Source organism: Hippocampus comes, unplaced genomic scaffold (assembly GCF_001891065.2).
Source record: "Hippocampus comes isolate QL1 unplaced genomic scaffold, H_comes_QL1_v1.1 scaffold527, whole genome shotgun sequence".
Taxonomy (NCBI): Eukaryota; Metazoa; Chordata; class Actinopteri; order Syngnathiformes; family Syngnathidae; genus Hippocampus; species Hippocampus comes.
Window position 1 is genome coordinate 505 of NW_017804903.1, and position 10,654 is coordinate 11,158.

Genomic DNA, 10,654 nt, shown 5'->3' on the forward strand with positions numbered 1-10,654 from the left:
GAGGCTACAACAGTGTAGCAGAAGCACGGCGATGACGTGCGTGTCATGTGACAATGTGATGTAAGCACACAGCCCGCTAGCATTGAGTCGCAGTTTTGGTTCTTGATTGCTGGAGTGTCGCAGAGAAAATTGGTTGGTTCTCAAATCAGGGCTAGAATATATTTTGTCTTGTTTGAATTTTATTTTAATATAGGGAGTAAAACGTTCTTTTGGAAAGACATCGATGACGGATTTCGCTTTTCGCAGCTCGATTACTCGATTAGCGTAAATGAAGTATTTTCTCTCAATAAAAGGCAGCATCTTACAAGAATAGGGTTTGATTTTTGAAATTGTATTTTATTAAAAAAAAATGTGGCTACTTTTGAATTGTTAGAGAATTTCATTGCCATTTGGAGTATGAGAGACCCTTGAGAAACCCGTCAAGGATCCCTGTACGCCATTTGACAACGTACACGGAACTTCCACGCGCGTGCATGAATGCTTAACACGTCACGGATTCTACAATTGCTCCCTCGAGAAAGTCGGAAGACCAACCTGTGCTGCTCTGGATGGTTCTGACAGTCGTGGCGCTACGCGGGGGCGATCCAGGCTTCCTGCTGGCTCCGCCTCCCGCCGCCGCGCGCCCCGTCGCTTCCTCCTCTTCCTCCTGCGAGCATCCCTTCTCGATGGCGCGCACGTAGCTGTGGCTGCGCATGCGGAAGCACCCGGTCATGGGCAGATCCAGCGCATCCACCGCCTGCGACTCCATCTCGCTGAAGACCGACTCGCACACCGCTTCAATCTGCCCGTTCACCTCGACCTCGCTCACCTATCAAAAAAAAAAAAAAAAAAAAAAAAGGACATCTATGTGAGCATGTTCATGACAAAAACAGAAAAGTAATAAAGAAGCAATGACACAACAATACGACACGTTTGTGCCACAAGTCTTGATTAAATCTTCAACATGCACAAACAATAATAATGTCGATATTGCTATGGAAGACCTGGGCCGGTAATCTAGTTAATAAAAGGTTATATTTACCAAGTTCACTGCACACAGAAAATCAAAATCTAAGCTAGCACTCGATATTGCATGTGCAGAACTTAATACTTTACTGGTTTAATTATTATAAGTTGAATGATTGCTAGAAAATTTGCATATTTGCTCGAGGTCCGCCCCACACCGAGCGACATGGTTCAAAGTGACCTTCGTGCTCTTGAACCAACAAAGGTAACGAAAAGCAAAAATATTTTTGCTACTGAAAAAAAAAAATGACAATAGCTAACTGAAAAGTCATACAAACTACACTAAAATGAAAATTTCTCTAAAATGAAAAAGTAGTTAAACAAAACGAGTCATATAACATCACTACAATGAAAAAAAAATCCCAATCTTTTTCAACGAGCTACAAACATGGCGCAACCCTGAACAATGAAGCGCATTTGCCTTTTTTTCTGTCGCAAGAATTCAAAGCCGAGAACTAATAGGAGCGCAAGCTTGGAAATGTGTGCATTTTTATGACAGAGACTCTCCATGCTTCGCTTTCTGATCCGAGACTTGTGAACGCTAGCATGCATTTTGCGAGTGTTGCCATTTTGTATTTGCATGTTTGACTGACTTCTTGTTCAATAAATGGCTGAAAGTGCCTCAGCAACCAACACCGCAACACTGTATAGACCCTCCTCCCCCTTTGATATATATGACACTTTCAGTAGCTTAAAACCACACAAATCAAAATCAACTCTTTCTTACCGAGTTAAACTTTTGTATACTTTACAAGACTCAATTTCAGCCTTTTATTGCCTTGTCTTTGATTGTAATCAAGGCCTAGCAGATTCACAATTTGGATTCACTTCCATCCTGAATTATTCATAGCACCCACAAGTATGCATGTTTAAAAAAAAAAAAAAAAAATTAACACATCTTTTTACGTTGACCAAGCCAAATTCCAAAGAGAATGAGTGCATAGGGGTAAAATCGGGGTCTTCTGCGCATCTTCTTGTGTCATTAGCTTTCCCAAGCTCCAGTAGAGGAGCACACGGACACAAGCACGCTCGCATGCACGCACACGCCCACACAGGATCCAATTGGGAGATGGAAGGCTTCGTTCCTGTTCAAACTTTGTCGCAAGATGACCTGAATGTGAATTCAAGCCTCAGGAAAGCTTGCGGGTAGGATTCCCGCCCTACTTCGCCGCCACAGAACCACCTTACAGGATATAGCATAGGACAGCAATTCTCTTTTGGGTCCAGGGAGAAATTTTCCAAGGAGCCCCTCATAATCTTAGCGCCTACCATGTGTATCCCCTAAACGCCATCGGAATAAAAATAACGTTGCCCGTTATGAGAATGAAGTTGTACTTATCTCATAATGTTTACAAGAACAACGATTTTGCGCTCAGGCCATCTTGTGGCAGCGTGCCTCCAAGGAACTTTGTTGAAGTAACCTGAAGAGCTTCATTTAGACCAAAGTAGCACATGATCATCATCTTGAGGCATCTTGCCTAGGAACTACATCGAAGTGAGCCTAGGTGCTCTGATTTACACAAAACTAGCGCATTTCCGCCAAGACACTATATTGACATAAGTTGAGGAGCTTCATGTAGACAAAGGTGCTTTGTCATCATCTTGTGGCAACGTGGTGCCAAGAGACGATCTTGAAATGACTTGCAGAGCGTCGTTTGGATAAATGTAGTGCTTAGCACACCATTTTGTCGTACCTTTGAGCAAAAGAACTATGTTAAGGCAAGCTAAGGAGTTTCACTTAGACAAAAGTAGTGATCTGCTGTCATCTTTTGGCATCTTGGAAGTAAGGAATTATGTTGACGTGATTTGAGAAGCTCCATTAAGACAAAAGTAGTGTTTTGCAGCCATCTTGTGACATCTTGGTACCAAGGAACTATGCTGACATCAGTTGTGGAGCTTCATTTCGACCAAATTCGTGCTTTGATGCTCTCTTGGACCCTCCTAAGTATCAGTAACTGTGTGTTTTTTTTTTGGTGTGATTTTCAAAAATACAAATTTATTTTTGCAACATTTGTAGATTCATGCCAGGGTACATTACAATCATGTCAGAGGCCCAAAGCGAAGGTAGAGAGGGATATTTGTTTTTGTAATTGTATGTTTGCTTTTATTGGCGCCATATGTGTTGCTAAGCACTTTCAAAAGGATCGGATCATTCATTGCAAATTATTTTGCGGACCCCGAGGGGTTGGGTGACCCCACTTTGAGAAACCAAATGGGGTCAGAGGAATGCGTGTGTGACGAACCTGGCTGATGGTGCTCATGGCTCGCATGTAGCTTTCGTTTCGCGAGCGGAACTTGGGAGAGGCCAGCAGCCCCGCCGGGTCCAAGCTGTCCAGGCTCCTATTGATAGAAACCTCGCTGACCGCCCGCAGATAGCTGTGACTCCTGATCTGCAGCTTGGGCGAGTGCTCCGTGGAAATCCTGAAGCGGCAAGGCGGGTAGAAGGGTGAGAAATAATGTGAGATGAAGCCGTAAGAAGCAGGGAAGGGTGGCGGGGGTGGGGAAGCGGGGTGGATGGTGTTTGTACAGAACGATACACATCAATCCACAACGGTTTCGGGAAACACTCTCCGCTTATCGCATCGCCCGGAGCTGTTGAGGAACACTGACAATGGCTTACACGGAGCGTCCTTGGAGCACTTTTTTCAGAAAGACTTCACAGCGAGAGCGCTCGCGCGCAAGAGGCGCATGACGCGTGGCCTCTTGTGTTCCGGCACAATATGTTCCGTGGCGCCGGCTGACGACGAACTCGAATTAACGAACAAACTGTGGCACAATTAAACATTTGTAAACTGCACCAGCCACGTTTTAAGAAAACAACTTCAATCAGCACTTTCACAATACTGGGAAACACACATTGTGTTGCGTTAGGCCTGACATTTGTTTTTAGCAAATTTGTGTGGGTGGATTTGAGTTTTTCTCCATCATATCAAGTTTCGGAGCGAAACATTTTCCCAGTGCGACATTTGCCATTTTGCTCTCCGCAATTGCCCATTTTCTTCCCTCCTCTCTCTTGTCTTGATTGATGACCGCAACGAGGCGGTGCATGACTGAGACCACTCTAGACATAAGAAGACACGAAGCTTCAAATCATCATCATCATCATCAGGCACCCCCGGCGTTACTGTGAATGGCCAGTGAGCCCAAATCAGGTCAAAGAAGAATCTAACAGCACTGTGATCTTTCGCCACACGCGGTTTCGATTTCCTTCATGGGGCTGATTACATATGGGCCGGCCCAATGATGTCCATTGAGGAGACCTGAACGGCGCTCGTACTTAATAATCTGTGGAACAAGTGACATAAATGACGCTCAGCCAATCAGGAATCAGTCCTGCTGTGTTGATGGAATCCCGTCACAAGCTCAATTTTGTCCTTGACCCAAGCAACCCTGTTCCCAAATTTCAGCTTACTTGAGCGTGGTCATCTCGGTGAGCGACGGTTGCGTGGCTTTCAGGTAGCTGGCCCGTCGCGCCTGCACCTTGGGCGAGGGTTTGGGACTGCAGTCCGAATCGCCGCTGTCGTCTTCGGCCATGGCTTTGATGTAGCTGCCGCTTCGCATCCTCCGGCAGGGGATCTCGTCATCCTTTGCCAGTGGCGAGAAAGCACCCCAGTCATCCTGAGGTACCTGCGCGGCGGAGGGATTACGCTGTCAGATTGAATTAGGCTTGTTTTAAGATCGGCAGTCATAGCTGAGATGATTGGTGAGCAAAGTTTTTGGGCATATTAAGACGCTGTTGTTACAATAAAGCTTAAAGGTGTTTTTGACATTTTTGGGTTTCTGATTCAAACACCGCCTAATAATTCCCTAACTCTGACCAACGGGTCCTTCAAAAGTCACACTTTGAAAATGAAAGTCCATATTTTTCAGTATTTTTCCAATAGTGTTAAGACTTTTTTTTTTTTTGTCTGTCCTCTGAATGCACTTAAATTATTGATCGCCCCCCGGCCACTGTCTTCCGCTCCACTGACTGTTCGCACAGGGCAACGAAGGTAAACCTCAGGCCCTCATCTGAAAGAAGGAAAGCGGAGAGCAAAGAATGGGCTTGTTTAGACACCCCCCCACCCCAAAAAAAAAAAACTGAAAATGCATCTGCAATGTGAGCTACTCTTACCACAGCAGCTCTAAAGTCAATGAGATGCATTAGTCCTGAGCCACTTCCAAATGAACGGAGCTTCGCGAGGCAACCGGGCTGACATTGACATCAGCTAACATACAGTGGTACCTCTACTTACGAACATCTCTTCATCCGAAATTTTCAAGTTACGAAACATCTCAACAGGAAAATATTGCCTATTATTACGAAATACATTTCAAGATGCGAAAGTTAAAAATACAGTTTGGGCTGCTGCTCGCAGCTCCGAGTTTCCTGAATGCAACATACTCATAGCTGCTCTGCCATTGGCTATTACCGAGCATCATCCTAGCATCCCATTGGCTAAGAGGGACCTCTACCGTATGTGTCTATGTGTGTAGATAGAGAAAAATGTGTCAATGCAGCACCCTCGTCATTTTCCCCTCGAGCCATGAGGCGTTGTGATAGTTTTACGTAAATGTGAATCACCCAGAAAAAGTGTTCACCCATCGGGTGATCGCTCACTATGCTAATGTCTGCCTTGGACATTTTCGAAAGATTGTTAAAATCCGACAAAAGCAAACGTCCTTGGATCAGTTCTTGACAAAACGCCAGGCAAAAACCACTTTTGAGGGAGAACAAACTAAAAATCGATCACGCAGTTAAAAGTTAAATGACCATCATTTTTATGATTTTTTTCTTTGATTTTTACATTATGCACAACTTAAAATTTTTGTGCGATAATCTAATTGTAACATGGATTTATTACATATTTTGATGCGTCTTTATGCTTTAGGAAACATTTATGTTTGAATTTTTGGGGGGCATGGAACGAATTAAGGCATTTACATGGAAAACGCGTCTCGACTTACAAGATTTTCTCCTTCAGAAATTTCTTCCAGAACCAATTAATTTCATAAGTAGAGGTACCACTGTATTGGAAAAAAAAGACCGTGTCTGTTTTACCATTAGCTAAATAAGGTCACGCTTGAAAATCATCAACTCAGATGTGTTCTCCTGCGACTTCAGTTTGGCCATCATCCAAACGCAGCCGACAACATTTTGGCGTGAGACTCCGAAAAACAAAGGACTTTCCTCATCGATTTTTCTTTGGGCCAACGAGTTGCTACAGTGACATTTGTTCCCTAAACTCCCGACTCCATTATCCCCCCGAGCTTTTAAAATGCGCCACCGCGCAGAACTTTTTGCATGATTTTTTTTATGCTTGTGTTTTCCAACTTCTTCCTCAGTGGCCCCGATTTGCTCTTTCTTCGACAGCTCACCCGCCTTCCGCTTGCCTGCTTGTCTCACCGGGGGGCTTTCATGTACAGCTCACTCCGACATGAGGAAATGTACGCCACCAGTCAGACTTTCATCTTCGCCAGCAGAGATCTGAGATAAGGCGGCTTGATCTTAGTACATGTTTGCGTGTTTATCTGTGTAAAATCCGAAAGCGGCTGAAGGCTTTGATAAACACCCATAAAGGTTTGTTCTGCAAAAAAATAATAATACGTCGTTGGCAATGTAGGCTCAGGTCGTGACCTTTTTTTGACAGGATAAAAATCCCGACTTTGGTGAAGAGTCAACAAAACTTCCCCCCCCCCCTTGGGCTGGATTTCCAGAGCAGGTCCAAGTGCTTCAATGTACATTTCAAGTGGCTGTACGGCTAATGGCTCATGAAAGTAACGCCACAAGCGTCATCGGCAGCACAATGAAAGGGAAAATGATGAGTACGGTGGCTTGTCTTATACGGTTACCGTAATTTCCGGACTATAAGCCGTGACATTTGTCACACGCTCTGAAACTCTGAGGCTTATTTAATGAAGAGGCTTATATGAAGATTTTTCTAATGGCCTCCAAGGGAGCGCTCGAGAATGAAAGGTAAGAGTGAGACAAGTTGATTTATACGTGTCGAGGAAGACGTTAACATCTGTCACACTGAAAACAACCGGCCATGAGAGGACGCATTTGACCTGTGTAAATATCTCGTGTTCCAATGTGGGCACCTGCGGCTTATATAGAGGTGCGGCTTATGTGTGTAAAATTTTTTTTTTCCTTGAAAAATGTTTTGGGTGCGGTTTATAATCAGGTGCGCGCTATAATCCGGAAATTACGGTGTATGTGTCTGTGAGTCACAGATCAGTTTGGGATCAGTTTGTGGAATATTTATGGGGAGGGGTGTGTAGGGAATCGATTACTTGCTTTTTTTTTCACTATTCGCAGCAGGTTCTGCTCCGTATCCTGAGCTAATGGCGGAGGCTTACTGTACCGTCACAAACCGAGGACCCCCTGGATATGCGTAGTTCCACGCAGAATGATACAACCACAAACGAGTACATATCACAAATGCGCATGCCGTTTGATGAGGATATCATGATGCAGAAAGCAAAACTTGAGGGTTCACGATGAAGATGAAAGCAAAACACGACTGACTGGGGGGCGGGGGGCCATTGAGGATGCAAGAAAGCGTGACATGCGAGAAGTGGGGCTGCCGTAACTGTCCTACCTGCAGGAAGTGGCAGGTGCGTCCCTGCTCGCTTTTCACTAGTGCTTTTTCTAGGTTGACGGAGGCCTTCTGGTAGACCTCTCGTGCTCGGCTCACCGTCAGAGTCGAAGACCACGAGCTCTTCTTGAGCTGCAACTGGCTGTCCAGTGCGCCCATCAGCGGGAGCGCACCGCCGCCGCCACCGCCGCCGCCGCCGCCGCCGGAGCAGGACGAGCACTTCACGTCGTTGTTGCTGCGAGATGTCTTCAGGGAGTGGGCGCTGATGGTGTTGTAGGACTCCACGAAGTACTGCGACTGCGACTTCTCCGGGTGCCGCCCCATGGTCATGACCCCCGACGGTTGGCCCGCATTGCGGTGGTGGTACAGGCACATCTCCCGGTCCAGGGTGTCATCCGAGCTCCAGTATCCGGAGATGGCGCTACGCATCTTTGGCTCCGACTTGGATCTGTCTTTGTTTTTGCTGCGCTTGTTGTGTTTCAGGGTTCCCGATGAAGACGGCGGGTCGTCGGGGCTGGATTTGCTGCCGTTCATCCTCCCGGTGGTGCCGGATCCGGAGGGTCCCTCCAGGGAGTGGGACTTGGTGAAAAGCTTCTGGACGGAGTGAACAAGGTGGCGGATTCGTCCTGGGCTGTCACTGCGTTGGTGTTCCACTGCCGTGCGCTTGTACTGCAGCGTATGGTAGCCTTCTCGCCGCACCGGAGCCTGGTGGTCCAACTGTTCCAGCAGGTTACACGGGACCCGGTTGTTGTTATTTTTGCCACCGCTTCCTTTAAGCGTTCCCGTTGGCCCCGTATACGGCACCAGAGCCCCGCACTCCTTCAGCTCGTGATGGGAGCTGTAATGTCTGCGAGGGAAGGTGCAGCTGGCCAGATCGGGGTAGGCGCTGCATTCTGACTGAAAGGAGCTGCGCTGGGTGTAGCACGGGCGCTCGGCGGGGTGAGCCTCGGCCGGCTTCAGGAAGCAGGGCTGCCGATCCGAATGGCTACGGCGTTCAGTACGATGGCCGACGCCCAACCAAGGGGCCGGTGGCTTTCCATCAGGCTGCATCGAGACTTGCCAAAAAATCCGATATAATGATCACAGTCTGAAAGAACTTTAATGTGAAAATAAGGCGTATCCGCGTGTGCCTCTGCCAACTCGTCTCAGTCCGGTAACAAAATACGCTCACAAACGTCTTTGGAGAGCTTCTTCAGATCCAAGTCCAACTGATGAGACAGACGAAGAGCATACAACTTCCCAGCTCCCTTTAACTCATTCAATCCCAGCCATTTTCACTGGAGCAACGCCCTCAATCCCAGCGTTTTACTGGATTTTGACTGCTCTTGCAAGGCCCAAAGAATATTTGGTTCTAATGCGTGTGTGCCTCTGCCCACTCGTCTCAGTCCGCAAACGAAATACGCTCACAAACATCTTTGGAGAGCTTCTTCAGATCCAAGTCCAACTGATGAGACAGACGAAGAGCATACAACTTCCCAGCTCCCTTTAACTCATTCTCAAGCTCCCTTTAACTCATTCAACCCCAGCCATTTTTACTGGAGCAACCCCCTCAATCCCAGCGTTTTACTGGATTTTGACTGCTCTTGCAAGGCCCACAGAATATTTGGTTCTAATGCGATATAAAAATGGAGCCTACCAAAATAAAGTTTGGACTCTCTTCTTTCAGCAGAAAAAAAATTGTTTTCTTTTTCCATTCTTCAGCAATCGGCATTACAAAATGGCTCAGTTTCATGAAAATGGCGATTCCTGGGCAAAAAACAGAGAAAAAGGGCTTTTTGTAAAAGCATTTATTTCAAGCACGTGAGGCACCACTGCCACCTACTGGTCGCTTTTGGACATGATTTACAATGCAAACGTCTTATTGTCATTCACAGATTGCATCAGACCCTCCTCCTCTCTATGACGCAAAAAAAAAAAGACAGACGTAAGTCCTTGGTAGGCGGGGCCTAATTTTAAAAAGACGTACTTGTACGTCTTGTGGAATGAAAGAGTTATAAAGACATCATCTACAGGCCGACAGAAAATACGAGCCGATTGATTCTCCCGCACCAAGCCCACTCTGCATAATAAGTGGAAAACGAGGCAATGAAGCCTTTCTAAACCGTCAAAAAGCACTCGCTTTCATTTCCAATATCCGTCCTTTGTGAAATGGGAATTTGCGCAAAGCAAAAATTACTGAGTAAACTGGACTTAAGTAATGCACTTAGGGGGTGTCTATCTCGCATTAAGCAAGATGAGACCGGCTCATTGAAGAGAAATGAGCTGCAGTCACTGTAAAGCATAGTTTTATTTCACCGTATGTAAATAGATTTGGGTCCCTCCTCCGAAACAACACCGGCGAGACACACGTGCTTAGCACCCGTTCAACCTTTTATTTTTGTCCTTCAAAACTTCAAAAAGGGATTATCTCTAAATATAGCGGCAGATTGATCTGCGCCACCCCCCTCCCCATCCGCCTCCCACGTTTTCCTCTCTCCATTGCAGTGTCTCAGAAACAGTGTCGCTGGGGTCGAGGAGCCGTCGTTATTTTCGATGAATTAAGAACGTAATGAGAAAACACTAAATTGCCTCGGCTTCATCCGAACATAAATCCACCGCTCACACACACACGCACACACACACACACACACAAAACCAAAAAGAGCATTTATTTTTCCGGTCCTCCAATCCAGTTTCTCAGAGCGCACATAAACAGAAAAGATAATCACATTAACGTGTCATTTCCACCCGGAGAGAAAACTAATAGGCCGGTAAAAAGCATCTGACATCGTCCTGCACCTGGCGAAGCAATCCGGGCAATAAACGACCTTGACCTCGGCCTCGCCCTCGCGTGGCCATGCGACAGATCCATCCCGCACCTTTTAGCTGTCTCCCTTTAAGAGACTGGAAGCTGTGCGAGGCTAACGAGGAAATGATAAGACCCTGCATAACCTCCCGCGTTGCGCGGTGACGCCGGCGCGCTCCAGCAGGAGCGATTCATTACTCCGATTTATAAAGCGCAAGCATAAGGCCACTGTGCTGCACTGAGGGGGGGGGGGGTTGAACATAACGGAAAAGTGAGACGGAGTAGT

General features: G+C 46.5%; 1 protein-coding gene across 1 annotated transcript; it reads right to left on the reverse strand.

Moving 5' to 3' along the window:
• Positions 1–437: 437 nt before the first annotated feature.
• LOC109524077 (disks large-associated protein 1-like) lies at positions 438–8,633 on the reverse strand. The gene is made up of 4 exons (XM_019883669.1): positions 7,587–8,633; positions 4,418–4,632; positions 3,249–3,426; positions 438–808 (listed from the first exon to the last, which is right to left on the reverse strand). Exons 1-4 carry the CDS (start codon positions 8,631–8,633, stop codon positions 482–484), a joined length of 1,767 nt encoding a protein of 588 aa, XP_019739228.1. The 3' UTR covers positions 438–481.
• Between the last annotated feature and the right edge of the window lie 2,021 nt (positions 8,634–10,654).